The 16623-nt window shown below is 44.5% G+C and overlaps 2 protein-coding genes and 1 long non-coding RNA gene across 3 annotated transcripts in view; 1 reads left to right on the top strand and 2 right to left on the bottom strand.

The window, feature by feature from the left end:
* Nucleotides 1–16623, bottom strand: part of MAJIN (membrane anchored junction protein) — a 381011-nt gene that overhangs the window by 156532 nt on the left and 207856 nt on the right. Inside the window, exon 4 of the mRNA XM_085627772.1 lies at nt 15275–15350. Within this exon, the coding sequence (XP_085483898.1) occupies nt 15275–15350 (76 nt within the window). The remainder of the gene's footprint in view (nt 1–15274; nt 15351–16623) is intronic.
* Nucleotides 7241–8469, top strand: LOC146798757 (uncharacterized). The gene is made up of 2 exons (XR_014968756.1): nt 7241–7376; nt 8099–8469. It is a non-coding gene; the product is annotated as an uncharacterized LOC146798757 (long non-coding RNA).
* Nucleotides 7371–9354, bottom strand: LOC146798756 (uncharacterized). Its single transcript, XM_085626050.1, has 2 exons — nt 8745–9354; nt 7371–8448 (listed from the first exon to the last, which is right to left on the bottom strand). The coding sequence occupies exons 1-2, from the start codon at nt 9175–9177 to the stop codon at nt 7580–7582; spliced, it is 1302 nt and encodes a 433-aa protein (XP_085482176.1). The 5' UTR covers nt 9178–9354; the 3' UTR covers nt 7371–7579.

Here is a 16623-nt window from a genome sequence, read left to right as displayed (position 1 = left end):
GTCATAGGGGAGTTAAGACTGCCTTGGATTTGATTTTAATATACTTCTGTTGTGTTTTATTAATTCTTCTGTTCCTGTCTTACAGTTCCTACAGTTCATTCTGATGTCCAAGAATCTATTCTTACCTGTCCTATTTGTGCTAAACATAAATTCTAGTATTCTACACCTTTGGGCTATCTGAACCTTTACCATAACTCCTGTACTATGTTTTAGAATCCCAATATATTTTATTACTTATCTTCCATATTAAGAAAGATATTTTGTGATATTGGTGATACAAGATTTTCAAAGATGGCCCATTTTTCTGCATTCCAATGGTTACCACCTAGTGAACAAATGGACCAGTGTATTTTGGGAGATAAATTTCATCTTAATAGATTACATCATAAAATGATCTCTGATATAAATATTCTATATCTGTTACATTTCTGGAAGACAATACGCAAGCCATTTAGAATTGAACAAGCTCTATTATCTGGTTTTCGTTCTCAATCCAACAGGCAGACAGAACAGACTAATCAAAGTCAGTATATGCAAGGTTACTGAAATGTACTACCCAGTATGACTGTTTTTTTAATCTTCAAATGGCAGAGTTTTCTTTATAACAACACTATTCCTAGTGCTATTAAGACCATTACCATTCTTTTACATGCAAGGTTTCCATCCAACAGTCCCTCTGCTCCTCAAATGGATCCTTAAATTCCTGCAGTGACAGCATACTTAAGCCATTTGAAGAAACACAGACAACTAATTTTAGAAAGTTTACAGCATTATACAACCATGATGACAAATCAAGATCATGTTTGACTTATTGTATTCATGGGAAAAAGGCGTGGTTGACTGATTAGTTTATTCCAGTTCATACCTTGCAAGTAAACCATAAGTCACATTTTCATGGTCCCTTTGAGATAACACAGCTTGTTAATCATGTTGCTTTCCAGTTGAAGTTACCTTATATTTGGAAAAATCATCCTCTCTTTCTTTACTCTCAAATGAAGTCATATGTGCCTTACCATCAATTGCCATCTGAATTGCTAATCACAGTAGAAGGACCAGCTGAATGCGAATTAAAAAAAATGTGTAATTCTCAAAAATGTAAGGAAGACTTCTGTTTCTGGTCTAGTAGAAGGATTACCGCCCAGGTAAGCGTTTCTGGGATGATGAGTATTCAGTTCATGCTCCAGTGTTTCCAAATACATTTGTATCAACTAGGGGCTTCTGAAGGGGGGCATACTGTCACATTTGTGCCCTGTGTTAAACAACAAACCAGAACTTGCTCAGCATAGCGCTGCTTTCAGGGGAGAAGACGTCCTAGACGTGCTAATTGTAAAAACATTGAAAATTCAAAGTATAAGATGGGATTTTCTCCAATATTCCAGCTCTCTCTGTTACTGCAACACAACCTCTGACTTGGTCAGACCATAATGCCGTAATGTTCAATTTACGACTCGCTGAACTGCTACCCCCAAATTACAACTCACACGCAACCTACACTGAGCCTGGCACAAGCTAGAATAGTCACAGCTCAACCAGGTCCTATCCGACACACTACCTTATGTCCTGGAGTACTTAAACGACGCCATCGCCAACTACACCAATTGGTTGTGCACTGCAGTGGCTCACTTGGCGCCCCAAAAATTGTTTAAATGCCAAAGAAATAAACTATCAGCTCCCTGGTTTTCAGAAAAACTCAGGCTGCAAAAACAACTCTGTTGAAAACAAGACCGCATATGGGGTGAAAAGTATGATCCCAATGAGAGACTAAAATATAAACAATGTATCCAAAACTACAAAAATATGATTCAGGAAGAAAAATCCTCCTATTTTACTGACAAAATAACATCAGCCAATAATTCAACTAGAACTCTCTTCCAAATGATTAACTCCTTAACCAATCTCAGTAATTTCACTCTGCCGATCGCCAATCAATCCTTCTGTAATGAATTATCCACATTTTTTTTTCAAAAGTAGTAGCCGAAGTTTACAATGAGTTTGTATCAAATGAAAAGGCTAGTCAAACATCTACTGAAGTTTTTTCGGCACCTCAAGTTAAGAATACACTAACTAATTTTTCCCCTCTCACATCAGAACAGGTTAGCAGGCTACTGGACCTGCTTAAATCTGTACCATCATGTGATCCATGTGCCCCAGTAACACTACAGATGGCCTCAAAGCCTGTAGTGCCTCACCTTACGAAGATCTTTAATGAGATGTTAAGGGTGGAACACTTTTCAGAAGTCTAGAAAACAGCACCTATCCTACCTCTTTTAAAAAAAATCTATACAATTCTCTTGAAATCAACTGCTATAGTCCAATAACATGCCTCCCATTTCCAGCCAAAGTGGTGGAAAAAGCAATAACATGGAACTTACCTCTGATTTGGAGAAAAACGTCTTCTAGAGCATACTCAATTTGGTTTCAGAAGCGGGCAAAGCATGGAAAAAGCCTTAATTGTTGCCACATAAGAAATTAGAGTTAGTATTGATCAGGGAGCAAAATCAGCTCTGATCCTTCTTGACCTATCAGTGGCTTTCGGTACGGTCCACCACAAGGTCTTATTAAACCATCAAAACAGCATAGGAATAAAGGATACTGTATTGGCCACACTCACATCCTTTCTTTCAGGCAGAAAACAATCTGTACATTTTAATGGATTTGTCTCTACCCCTTTCTCCGTGCCTTGTGGGGTCCCACAGGGATCATCACTAAGCCTGAAACTCTTTAACGTATACGTTACACCCCTTTCAAGCCTGATCAGATCCTTTGGCTTCTCCTTGGTGTCATATGCCGATGACACGCAAATCATTGTTTCAATTTCTAGTGATTTTCATGAAGCAGCTGCCAGATTCCATGACTGCATGGAAGAAGCGGGGAGATGGATGCAGAAAAACTGCTTGAATTTAAACTCAGGCAAGACTGAGGTTCTCCTTTTTGGTAAAGAACCCTCCTGGTCCCCTAATTGGTGTCCACAGAATATGGGGCACTTCCCACCCCTGTCAAGATTGTTAGAAATCTGGGCATCTCATACAAATTGGTTTTATATGATCTGATATTAAAAACTGATTATTTAGAACTTTAGTACGCATGTGGTGAATGTATTGAGTTTTCCAAGAGAATCTAGTGGTGACAATAACGTCTTAAATGGGACCCTGTCTCTTGGAATAGCAGGGCCTCTCTTTATTGATATTCAATGTACAACCTTCGGGTTGGAGAGTTTTTGAACCACCAGATTTTAACAGTTCAGTGGTATATAAGCGGTCTTTTGAGACACTAGTGATATCATGGACCCGTTTAAAACATTTGGGTTCACTGAGGATCAGTACAACAAGATTATCCATATGTATACCAAAAATGAAAAAAAAACTTACAGTGATTTCTAGGAAACAATGATAAATGGGGAAAGATTCTGAATTTAAAGAAAAAGTTCATTAGAACGGCACATTTTGTTTGACGACAAATTGAAGTTCGGAGCCCAGGATCATTAGAAATATTCTTCTGTTTATTCCCCACAAACTCAAGAAAACAGTGATTGTTAACCTGGTCCTGTCAAAAATTGATTACTGTAAGGTCCGCTAGCTTAACGTGCAATAATGACTGATGAATAAGCTTCAAACCCTGCAGAATGCACCTGCTCGTATACTATTAAGGATCCCAAAATGTTAGTCAGCATCCCAAGCCCTACATAAACTTCACTGGCTGCCCACCAAAAAAAGAATTATTTTCAAAGCCCTCTGTACCGGCCACAAGGCACTTTTACGGCTCAAATCCTGAATACTTCAGAAAGAGCCTTCAACGCTACACCCCTGCCAGAACTCTTCAATCTGCTTCAGCTAAGAATGTCACGATTCCCTGGTTTAAACTGGCCCACTGGGGAGTCAGGAGTTTCATTGGTGGTACCGCTAATCTATGGAACAGCATTCCACTATATTTAAAATCAGAGACTAACCTGCTAAGGTTTAGGAAAGACCTACAAAATTGGCTTTTTACAACCTAATCTTAGCACTGATTCTGCTATTTTTTTTTTCTTTTAGAGCACTGTAAGCTCGATGACTCCGCAGAACCAGGACACCTCATGGCATTCACAAGCTTTACAAAAATTAACATTAACATTAAGACCAAGACTAAGAAGATAGAAGAAGACCAAGGTAGACAATGATAGGCATGTTCTTCAGCATCCAAGCTCCCAACAGAAATGAGATCTAATGAATCCTCCTTCCTGTTAAATGAAGTATTAAGGGGGAGTGTCTTTCTACAGCTGATAGGGGTCCTATATAATGCCCCCACAGCTAGAGTCAAAATTGGCAACCTAGTGACGGATACTATACACGTTACTAGAGGCACGCGGCAAGATTGCCCTCTGTCGCCGATATTGTACGCATTGGTGGCCGAACCTTTAGCCTGTGCATTACGCGAGTACCACAGATATTGAGTATACGATTTCCGGGTTACGAGTTGATCGTATCAACTTACGTGGACGATACGCTACTATATGTAGACCTGGAACGCAACCTTTCCCCAGTATTGCGTGAAGTGGTGAGATTTGGAGCGGTGTCTGGGCTCCGTGTTAACTGGCCAAAGTCTATAATATTCCCCCTCACACCGGCCACAATCCCATTCGAACCAGACTATCTGTTGCGGTGCTCAACGGAACCGGTGAGGTACCTAGGTATTAAGATCCATACGGACTCTGAAGTGGTGTTCAGGGAAAACTATGGGGTGGCGTTTAGCAAATTAGAAGACGATGTGGAAAGGTGGATTCGGCTGCCACTGTCCTTGCTGGGCAGAGTTTCCATTATGAAAATGGTACTATTGCCCCGTTTTTCTTTACTAATATCCCTTTGGTTCTCCATTGTTCCTTTTTTCGTCAGCCCACAGCGTTGATGATCAAGTTGGCTTGGACTGGCAAGCAAGCGCGGGTCAGCTGGAACGTACTTTCATTGCCATACCATATAGGGGGGCTGGGCGCGCCCGACTTGGACTTATATTACAGAGCGGCCCAGAGTGTGCATGCTTTCCACTGGATGCACAGCTCCCCGGACATGCCCCACCTACGCATAGAGAAAGTTGTGTCGTCCCCTCTCCCATTGCCAGCACTGATGTTTACGCCCGCGGATCGTAGAACAGGGATACTTGACTCAATGAATGCGACAAAACATGCCTGGCACCACCTCCTAAAGCTGCAGGTGAGAGCCATCTTGTATTCCCCGCTCACACCGCTGAATTGGTGCCGCTGGCTACCCCCGTGGAGGGATCAGGGAGTTACACGAGCTCTTAATTCAATAGGTGTACAGACAATAGGGAACCTGTTTGGGGGACTACAGCAAAGAGCTGGGGAGAGATGGGGACTGGAGATTCAGATGTAACCCTCCTCACTAAATTTCAATTCCACAGAATACAACAAGCACTGCTGAATATCCTGGGTAGCGACTTGTCGGAGCCACCGGAGCTGACCTCCCTAACCTATGTCATAAAAACTGACTCGCCGGCCCGGATACCGTCTAAAATATACAAGCTGACCATGGGCAATAGGGAAAACCATTACACTAAAGCACGCCTGGCTTGGCAGAGAGACTTAGGCAGGGACTTCGATGGCGCTATGTGGAAATACTGCTGCAACAACACGAGGCGCATTTATTTAACTAGCAGACAAAGACTGATCCACTTTAAGTATTTAAATAGGGTTTATTACACCCCAGAGAGACTATGTAGGTATGGTCTGCGAGACGGGGCGGATTGCCAGCGCTGCAGTGCACAGCTGGCTGATTTTTTCCACTTGGCCTAGCTCTGTCCAGGGATAACCACATTTTGGGACTTAGTCTTTAAGGAACTAGGGGCCATATGTAGGAAACAGTTTTGCGATCGCAAACAGTGCGATTCGCAGGAATCTGGGTGTTTGCGATCGCAAAACATACTTGAGCCATGTAGGAAAGGTATACGCAGAAGAGCTGTGCGAATCGCTAATTTAGCGATTAGCTATTTTGCGGAAAGTGGAGTCTGCGAATAAATCAGCGTAATCGCAGTCTGCGCACCAGTATTAGCGAAAATCGCTGTTACCGAACTCGCAAATAGCGATAGCGCAAAATGACATGTTCAGAAAACTCGCAAATAGCGATTATGCAAAAATCGCAATTTTGCACTTCCCAATTACCATCAACACTGAGCAGGTGGTAACCTACTGCAACCTATTTAAACAGGCCCACAATGCCACAGGGCCTTTCCACCATGGCTGGGCTGTACGTGATAGCCAGGAGGCTGCGAATCAGGGATGCCACACAGAGACGGAGACGCCAGGAAAGGATCTACAGAGCACGCATCACCCTCTTCCAAGTGACCGATGAGGAGATCCATGTCAACTACAGGCTGCACCCAGACAGCATCCTGGATTTAATTGCTGAACTGACACCCATACTTGACCACCCCACACGCAGGGCACACTCCATTCCCACCCATGTACAGGTGCTGTGCTCACTGCACCTCCTGGCATCAGGTAGTTTCCAGGGGGTCATTGCCACAGCAGGAGGTGTCTCCCAAAGTGCACTTTCGCGCTTCTTCCACGCTTTCCTGGATGCAATGGTACAGAGGCTGCATCACCACATACAATTTCCTAGCACAGCACAGGCACTGGATCAGACCAAGCAAGATTTCTACCAAATTGCACAATTCCCCCATGTCATTGGCTGCATAGATGGGACACATATCGCTATTTCACCCCCCTCACATAATGAGTATGTATTTCGCAACAGAAAGTCATATCATTCCCTGAACATCCAGGTAGTGTGCAATGCCCAACACTTAATCACTGATATTGTGGCCAAATACCCTGGAAGCACACACGACTCATTCATGTTTCGCCACTGTGCATTACATCGCAGACTCACAAATGGTGATTTTGGAGAGGGCTATCTGCTAGGTAAATGCCTGTTAAACACACACAGAGGCAGTAGAGTGATGCAGTGGCAGGACACTATTGAACATTAATCTGCTTATGCCCCGCAGGTGACAGTGCGTATGCTGTACGAGACTACATCCTCACACCGTACCTGAATCCATCAACTGCAGGTGAGAGGGGGTACAACAGCGCACACAGAGCTACACGCTGTGCCATTGAGAGGACATTTGGAATCCTAAAGAGCCGTTTTCGATGCCTCCATAAGAGTGGTGGAGCGCTACAGTACAGCCCTGAGACGTGTTGCAAAATAGTGGTTGCCTGTGCAATGCTACACAACATCGCTACCAAGAAAGGAACCCCAGTGGACCTGACAGACTCTGAATCATCAGATGAGGATGGAGCAGCACCACATCGCGCTCCCGCAGGAGGTGCTGGTGCAGCTGCCGGACGTATGAGACGTGATGAGATCACCCAAAACTACTTCTAAGTGAGTAATGATGACACAATGACACTGATTGGTGACTGACAGGGATGTTTATTTCTGTGTCATCAGGCATTGAGTGATCTCACGTTGTGACGTTAAAGTCCCTGCATGCACTTGTTTGTGTCACAGTGCAAAGAGTAACAACAGACACTGAGTCTACATGGACTGTGTTGCATCACACATGGCCATTAGTCCCTTGTGTCCCTTCACCTCCTACGTGCACGGCCTGGTGCGCCTCGCTGTGTGCGCGCTGTGCCCTCCCTTGACTCATCCTCCACTGTGCTCTGTCGTGCACTCCTGCGTCTTTCCTGTGGTATTGGGGGAGTGATGCTGCTCCTGCTCGATTGTTCATCAGTGTCCGTGGCTGCAAGTGCACCTATGCCACCTGTGGCGGTTGCGCGCATCTGGTCCACCGCATGTGTGACCTGCACCAAGACACTGCCCACGTCCTGGCAGCAGTGGGCCATCTCGCGCTGCATGCCAACACATCTTCTGGCCAGCAAGGATGTGGCGGTTGTGTGGCGGTTCACAGCCCTTGTGTATAGGTCCAGCCGTGTGTGAAGGCGATGTCTGTCCCGGCGCCGCGCTGCCCTGTCCCTCGCTATCTCCCTGCACAGTCCCTCCAATGCACCAGTCATGGCCATCACTCCTGCGCGCAACTCGGTCATGTTGTGGTTATGTGCTGTCAGCTGCCGTTGTATTGACCTGATTCCCTTCACTTGCAGGCGCTGCTGCTTCAGCATGCTGCCCTCCAGGCCCGAGAACACCGTGTCCTCTTCAACAGGAGCAGTGCTGGTGGACGGCCGTTCCCTGCGTCTCATCCCTCTCCCTACTCTTGATTGTTCAGGGGACTGTGTTTGTTGCAGTCCTGCACGCTGCCTGTGCACTGGCTGTTGCTCCTCTGCTGTGTCTGGTGCCTGTGTCTCCAACAGTGGTAGTGGTGGGACAATTATGCGACGCCTGCATGGTGCTGTGTCGGCAGTTGTGGCTGCGCCCTGATCCTTCTGGCATGCCTGGTCCTCCATCTCAACTGTTGGCTCACATTCAGCCTCACTATCCTGTGTTGGTGGTGGTGCTGTGGATTAAATGACACACATTAGTACTGTGTCCTGTGTGGTATTTGTCATGCATTAGTTTCAAGCAATAGAATCTCATGGGTACTATCGGTCTATTTCTATCTCTGCATGATGGAGTCCTTCCTATTCCACCTGTCTGTGTCTCACTGGCACAGTTATCAGTGCATGTGACTACGTTTCCCATAATGCATTACTGTGTGTGCTGTGTGACATTTACTGGAGTTGCAGTCAGGTTGCCTTTTGGGGGATGTGGGTGGTTTGGGGATGTAGCAGGGGGTCTTGCCATGCACCTTACCTTGTCTGGTGTCTGGGTGTTCTGAGCTGTCCAGGTCAGCCACTCCACTCACGCTCTCAGGCTGCAGTGTGCCCTCCACCAGCTCCTCCAGGGGTGTCGGTTCGGTTGCAGTGGAAGGGCCCCCACCGGTTTTTTTAGCCTCTGCCAGTCTTGTTGCCACCCTCTCCTTTGACCTCTGCCGCATGTCATACCATCTTTTACGTAGGTCCTCCACACTGCGGTGTGTGACACCAATGGCATTCACTTTCTCTTGGATGTCACTCCAAATCTTGCGCTTTCTGGCCTCAGGTACTCTCAGGGAACTTTTCCCAAATAGGAGATCATGGTTGCTGACCACCTCCTGTGTGAGGACCTCCAGCTCCCTCTCACTGAATTTCTGTTTCCTCTTCCTTGATGGTTCCTCCTGCTGCTTTTCAGTCCCCTGGGAATCCATTTGACTGGTTTTCAAATGCAGAGCTTCACTGTTCTCCTCTCCACACAGGCTCTCAAACAGCTACTGGCTCACACACAGCTGCTGGCAATCAGGTGCAGCATGGGCAGTCACACTTCCTGGTTGTGATGTCATCATTCTGCACCTGAATTGCAGATTCCCAGATTTGCGATTCCTTAATAGCGTTCTCGCAATTAAGGAATCGCTATTAGGGTAATCGCAAAATAATTCTGCGAATTTTTGCGCATCGCTAATTATTCGCTAAAATCTACCTACATAGCTATTTGCGATTCGGAATTTGCGAATCGCGAAAAATCGCAATTTCCGATTCGCAAATTCCATTCTACCTACATATGGCCCTAGGACAGGTAACTGATTTGCCGCTTTTCCCCAGCGTCGGCACTGGCCCTTTTGGGCTACTCCAAGCCGATACCAAAGGGGGTCCGTAGGCTGGTTGACATGGGCCTGCTACTAGCTAGGCGCAGGGTGGCGATGTGTTGGTTGCGTGGCCCAACCCCTACAACAGCTCAGTGGTCGAGAGACATGGTGTACTGCAGCACGCAAACTGAGAACTTCAATGATCTTCTCCCACCGCGTAGTGGACCTAAGAACTTCTGGGCATTGTACAAAGCATATATGGCAACCAGGGAAGGGGATACTACGTCCATTGAGGCTGTTGACCAAGAGATGAGGGCGAACAGTTCTGCTGAATAGTTGCATGAGGTTGGGCCTGATCTTCCCAAAATGTTATGAGTGTTGTATGCTGACTAAGTGGGGGGTGAATTTGTTCGGTAACTCACTGCAAGAGAGTGCAAAACTGGGGTGTTTGAAATGGGGCGGTAGAAAGTGTAGACCACTAACAAGATGTTATCGGCTATAACCAGCCTGCTAAGATTTGGAACTGTGTAGCATGTTGTCTGATTATCATATTCCATCGCAATTGTCATATAGAGGGAACAATGTCTCATGATTGTATTTGAAAAATGAATAAAGTATTCTAAAAATAAAAAATAAAAATGAGGTATTAAGTTTTATGACAGAGGCAGGAGATTCAATCATACCATGCAAATATTCAAATTTCTAAACCGAACTTATTCGTTGAACTTAAGATCATGATATGCAGTTGGTGTGCGACTCCTAGAAATTCAAATACATTCTAATACCACATTTCAAATATTTAGATTCAAATACATACTTTACAGAGATTTGGTTCAGACAAAAAACTGACATGCAGCTGGTTTTCAAATTAGTGACAACTAATCTGGCCCTGAGGTGCTATTCCATCAGGAACTATGCAGAAGGAAATTCTAACATCACATCTTTTTGTTCCTTCAGTGATCAATGCAGTGGATTTGACCTTCAAAAATTCAGAATGGACACATGGACTGATATATTCTGACCTGCTTTAAACTTTGGGGTTTGTTTTAGAAGGCTCTTCTTTTCCAGATGTAGGCAGCCTATGGCAAGTGTTTGCTTTGTTGGTAAAAAATAGTGTCTAAAATCGCCATTGCATCCTGCTAATTTTGAGAAGTATGGCAAAACAAGTTATTTCAACTGACAGAATCCATAATTGACTACAGAAATTACCAATGATCACATATTGTACCATGCCCATGATAACTGCCAAAGAAATCTGTGGCTAGATAGAGTCTCTAAAATACAGTGAGAGAGGCCCCACAGAACCCAAAAGGGACAGGGCACCACGTAGGACTCAAAGTCAAATGTATAATTCCCTTTTGGTACACCTATTAACAAACACTTCACATATACTCACTTATATTCCACCATAAATCACAGGCACAAAACTGGACCAGATATCGAAACACTTATAAATACCATTTAATAAAAGAGTTCTTTACCACAAATACATTAAAAAACAATTGCTAAAAACATAGATAATATACAAATCATATTCTAAAAATCGGAAAGGACTTCAAAGAGACAATCACATTTGGCATTGGATACATTAATTTGTAAACGTATATCAACTGAACATCATGCAAATCATCAGTTCTTTGTCAGAATGTGGTTCGGTAAAGTACAAATTTAATGCCAACATAAGGCGTCGATGCATTTTGGTGGGTTTGAAACAATGGAACCACCTTCCACAGGACCAAAACTATTTTTTCTCTTCTCTCCTAAACTCAATCTTCAGACCTATTCAAAAGAGAAACATATATAATCTATTTTGTTCATATAAATCTAATAGCCTATAGAATTAAAAAACTGTATATTGTATCACTCCAATTTAATATCAAGATTGCAATAAGTGTTCCTATATCCGTCAACTCAAATGCTGACGCAACTCAAATGATTAAAAAACGTAATTCATACTATTACCATTTTCGATTAAACCAGCAATCATTCTACTCATTCATGATCATGCCCGCAACTATTATTTTTATTTCTATTTCCTCTTTAAACATCCCGGTAGTTCACTCAACGGGTTGGACTTGATAAAGTACCAGCTTTAATCAGGCGCGACTTGACTGCAGAGTCACCTATGACCTGCATACGGAATGTAAACATAATGAACCTAATTGGATGGACTTAATCCCTCGCCCATTACGCAACATTCCTCCATTTCATAAGGGCATGGAGGTTGCAGTTTTAGCTCTGGTGGAATGTGCAAGCAAACTCTCAGGGGGCTGCTTTTTAGCCAATGCGTTGCAGGTTTTGATAGAGAGCACAATACATCATGGTCCTCTTCTTTACAGCCCATCCTTTCTTTGCTCTGACATACCCCACATAGAGTTGGTCATCCACCCAGAACTCTTTTGTGCGGTCAAGGTAGAATAACAATGCCCTTTTTTGGGTCCAGATGGGGAAGTAGCTCCTCTCCCTTGGAGGGATGAGGCGGAGCGTAAAAAAGTAGGCAGAGTGATGGATTGGCCTACGTAAATGGGAGTAACAACTTTTAGTGGAAAGGAAGCTCTTGTACGAAACACCAGTTTGTGTGGGTAGATGTTCAGATATGGAGGCTTGGATAGCAATGCCTGAAGCTCACTGACCCGGTAGATGCTAAAGCCATGACAAAGGCCATCTTGATGGTATGGAGCCTGAGTGGACTATTGTGCAGGGGCTCAAACGGAGAGCGCATAAGGAAAGTGAGGGCATGACTGAGGTCCCACTGGGGCATAATAAATGGAGAATGTAGAACACATATTTTAAACCTTTCAGAAACCTATTTATGACAGGAAACTTGAAGAGGGACAGCTAGTCAGGCAACCGAAGAGAAATTGAAATAGCCAAGAGATAGCCCTTTAGAGTGCCTAGAGCAGAGCCCCGTAGAGCAAGAGAAAGGATCAATAGGAGAGCCTGCGAAAAGGGCGCAGAAAGGGGATTGATTTGCCACAAGGTATCTCCAACAGCCGGCGTATACCGTCTTGGTGGAGGGACACCTGGCAGTCTAGATAACGCTACAGACTTTGGGAGGAGGGTAGAAAGCTATCAACTGTTGCACCTCAATCTCCACGCAAAAAGGCAGAGCATTGACAGGTTCAGGTGGGGAACTCTCCCCTGCTGCTGTGACAGAAGATCCTCCAGAAGCTGCAGCCTTATTGTAGGACCGATGGCCATGCTCAGCAGCTCGGGATACCAAACTCTCTGAGCCCAGAAGGGAGCCACAAGGATGGGGACACCACTCGTGATCCGCTAGGCATCTGCGGCTGAGTTCGTCCGATTTGGTGTTCAGATGTTGATCCACCAGGAAAATGCTCTGAAGTTCAAGCCATGTTTAGAGACGCAGGGCCTCCTGACAAAGGATCCACAACCCCACCCCTCTCTGTTTGTTGCAGTACCACAAAGCAGTGGTGCTGCCTGCGAACACCTGCACTAGCCTTCTCTTGATGGGGGGTAGAAATGCTTTCAATGCCAGCCAGAACACCCAGCGCTCCAACAGGTTGATATGGAGTCAGGATTCCACCAGAGACCAGATGCCTCTGAACTCCACCTCTCCCAGATGGCCGCCCCATCCAAGGAGGGATGCTTCTGTCACTATTGTCAGATCTGGTTGGGAAAGGGAGAGGGGTCTGCCGCTGACCCAATTGCTGTTTGTTAAGCACCACTGCCGACAGTAAGTCGATAGTGTCTACTTCACATCTAATCGTGAACTTAGCTGCATCCCTTCCGTCGGCAACAGCCTGGCAGAGCATGGCCCAGGTCTCCTCTGGAACTGTTGGTAGCACCTGCACAACGTATCCCACAGAGCATGGGAATAGCAGCCCAAAAGGCATGCGGTGTTCACAGACTGCACTGACGGCTGATGGAAGAAAACATTTTCTTGCCTAAGTTGTCCAGCCTCTTGAGTTCCCCATCTGGCAGTGCGGTTGGGAATGCACCAGGATTTACGTGGGAAGTAGAGACTTGGACCACCAAGTACTACAGGGTACGTTGTTCTTTGCAGGACATCAATAAGTGCTTTGTTAAACAGGATAAGTGGTTCTGAAGGGCACACTCCCGACTGAAGCACTTTCGTCGAGACGTTAGTCTTGACTGCCACCAAGGGCAAGCTAAGGTCCAGGACCTCAGCCGCCCTCTTCACCACCATTGCCAATGAAGCTCCCTCCTCCATAGCCATGCTAGAGGGAGAAAGCATGCCAGTATCTGGGGAAGTACCCAGTCTGCTGGCGCCCGCCAAATCCTCACACCAGTCCACGTTGGTATCATATGGTTGGAATTCTTCGGGGTCCAGCGACCCCTCCCATTACTCTCAGAGTCCTAGCCCATAAGAATAGGGCTCGGGCCTGGAATGCATAGCTCTAGGCTGCGTTGGAGTTGACGTCAAACAATGCCCCTCCGGCTCAGTGTTAGAGTCGGGGATATAAATGGGGATGGCGCCGTCGGTGGGCGCTGCCAGCACCGCACGTCGAGTCGCCAGGAGCTTAAGGAATCGCTTCCTCAATGCCTTCGGTTGCATGGCATAGCAATCAGAGCAGGCCTTTGGGTTGTGGTCGTGCTCTAGACACCAAAGGCAAACAGGGTGCGGGTCCATATCCGACATCGAGAGGTGACAGGTGCAGCAGGGCTTGAAGTCAACCTTCTTTGACAACAATTCCTGCTACAACAGGAGGAAACAAAAAACTCAAAACACTTCAACAATATTTCGAAAAAAGTTTGTAAAAAATTGATTAGGGGTAGCTCTTCCCAGATCTGCGCTGACTGACACAGAACAAAAAGACCTGAGCTCAGCGCTATGGGGTGGCGTCAATATAGGCACCGCGCACGTCACTTCCTGCGCAGATGACATCGTCGTGCAGAGCCAAATGATGCCACCTACTGGCGCGCAGGGGTACTGCTCAAGAAACTTTTTCTGATACAGTCTGAGCCTGGGGATAATTCTACAGTAAGAAATCTTCGGCTAAAAGTCTCTATCAGATGTTAATAAATTTCTGTAGAGGCTAGGAAGAATACAGAGGGGGCAGTGAAATTCTGCTGCAATAGTCCTGCTTGCTGAGGGTCAGGGTATTTATAACTATTCTGGAAATGTGAAAGAAAATAAAGTGTTTTATGCTTCTCATTTGAAATGCAGGGATGAAGGCTGACAGTCTCACGTCATGATCCAGAAAGTTGCCATTAGAGCAGATTATGGCATTACAAGTATTGACCGAAAAAATACACAGTAGGAGATAGTGCTTATAAAGGACAGTATATAATCTTGGTCATAAATAGATTCAGCATGAGTGATGAGGACGTAGCTGGTGGAGGACATCAGTTGGGTACCCATTGAGAACGGTAGGAAGGAAGGCGAAAGAGAAGGGCCTACAGTGATGTTCTGATTTAATTTTATTTAACTTAAGACAGAAGAGCAATGAAAAGCTTGTAGGCCAGTATAGAGGAAGTCATAATGGTGAAAGGTTAAGAGGGACAGAAATAGGTATGTTTTATTATTAATTCTGCTGGAAATATTTAAATTGAATTATTGTTGTTGCATGTTCCCCACAAGACATGCAACAGTTAAAATAGGAAACTTACAGTTGTCATTCCTTACCTTCCAGGCAGCACAGGCCTTAGACCAACTGCATGTACTGAAGAAATAATTGAAGGTTTAACAATGATGTTTGCAAAACTGTGCAAATATTTTCAACTTAGTAAAGGATACAAGGGAAAATAATTAGATTTCTTGTAGCAAATGGCTGTAGATCATGGAGGTTGGCAATAATGACACGAACTGCTTCCTGGAACAACATAAATATATTTAACATCACATGATTCCCAGGGATCTATAATGTGTTGACAAAATACCTTCCAAGACATAGCAGTTGAGCCTATCAATCTTAATTGAGGGTACTCCCAATAAAACCAATACATGTTTACATGTTTTAATTAAGTGGTCATGAAGATTTCAGGAGTGATCTTAATAGAAATCTAAATTTAAAAACATGGTTACTAAAAGAATGCAGGTGGGAAAATCATCTTTCTAATACTTATACTTGAAGAGCTCAGTCAAGCGGGACATTTAGTAGCATAATAGTAAAATAATTTTACCTTTTTACCTCTCAATGTTGTTATCATGAGCAATTTGTTTAGATTCAAAGAATTCACAAAGGCTATTAAAACTAAGCTCCAGAATCCATTTAGTTTTTTTGGTGTAGGATCAAGAGGACCTGACACTTTATTTCACTGACCTATAGGAAGAGTTGTGTATGAATCAGTATAAAACCAATCAATGCTAAAGAAAACTGAGGTCTACAATGGACAGCTGTAGCATTGAAATTATAAAGTATAGAGCCACTTGAAAACCCTGCTAGGCGTCAGCATAAGAAAAACTTAGAAATGTTTGCACTTCCTGCAGACCCATTGCCCTATTAAACACCAAAATTAAAATATTGTGGAAGATCATTGAGAGGCATCTAGCAAAGGTAATCAAACCCACGGATCCACAGAGACTAAATGGGAATATTAACCAGGAGGTCCACTCAACTCAATATTTGACGATTTCCCAATCGGGTTGATTTAGATAAAAATACACACGAGCCATTGGTCATTATGGTAATAACACAGAAAAAGGTCTTGAATCTCTCCACTGGACATACTTTTCCCAAGTCCAGACCGGCCTCGGATTTGGCACTAAATTTCATCAGTGGGTGGCTTTGCAGCATGGGAAACCATGGTGGAAGTAAGAGTAAAGGGGTAACCTCTTACACATTTTATCTCACACATGGCACCTGACATGGATGGCCAATTTTCCCCACTGATCTTCACCCTCTATATGGAACTGCTGGTATGCTGGATTAGGGTGTGGGCAGATATAGTGGGATTTTCTGAGGTCTCATGTGAACACGAGAAGATTTCACTATATGCAGAAGACGTTGCGCTGTATCTTTTTAAGCCATATTGTCTCTTCCCGTTATTTTGTCAGTATTTTGGAATTCTGAATGATACACGGGCTTTAGAATTAACTGGGAGACATCGATTTTATATAAGCTGGGAGACTGGACAGGTGTGGGG

The sequence above is a fragment of the Triturus cristatus genome, chromosome 9 (assembly GCF_964204655.1).
Source record: "Triturus cristatus chromosome 9, aTriCri1.1, whole genome shotgun sequence".
NCBI classification, from domain to species: Eukaryota; Metazoa; Chordata; class Amphibia; order Caudata; family Salamandridae; genus Triturus; species Triturus cristatus.
This window is presented reverse-complemented; position numbering and strand designations above follow the sequence as displayed.

Bases quoted from the DNA above. Each gene is read 5' to 3' on its own strand.
- LOC146798756 (XM_085626050.1), bottom strand. From the start codon at position 9,177: ATGGATTCCCAGGGGACTGAAAAGCAGCAGGAGGAACCATCAAGGAAG. The intron at 8,449-8,744 runs GTAAGGTGCATG...TTTAATCCACAG, and splicing joins ACACCCAGACACCAGACAAG to CACCACCACCAACACAGGAT.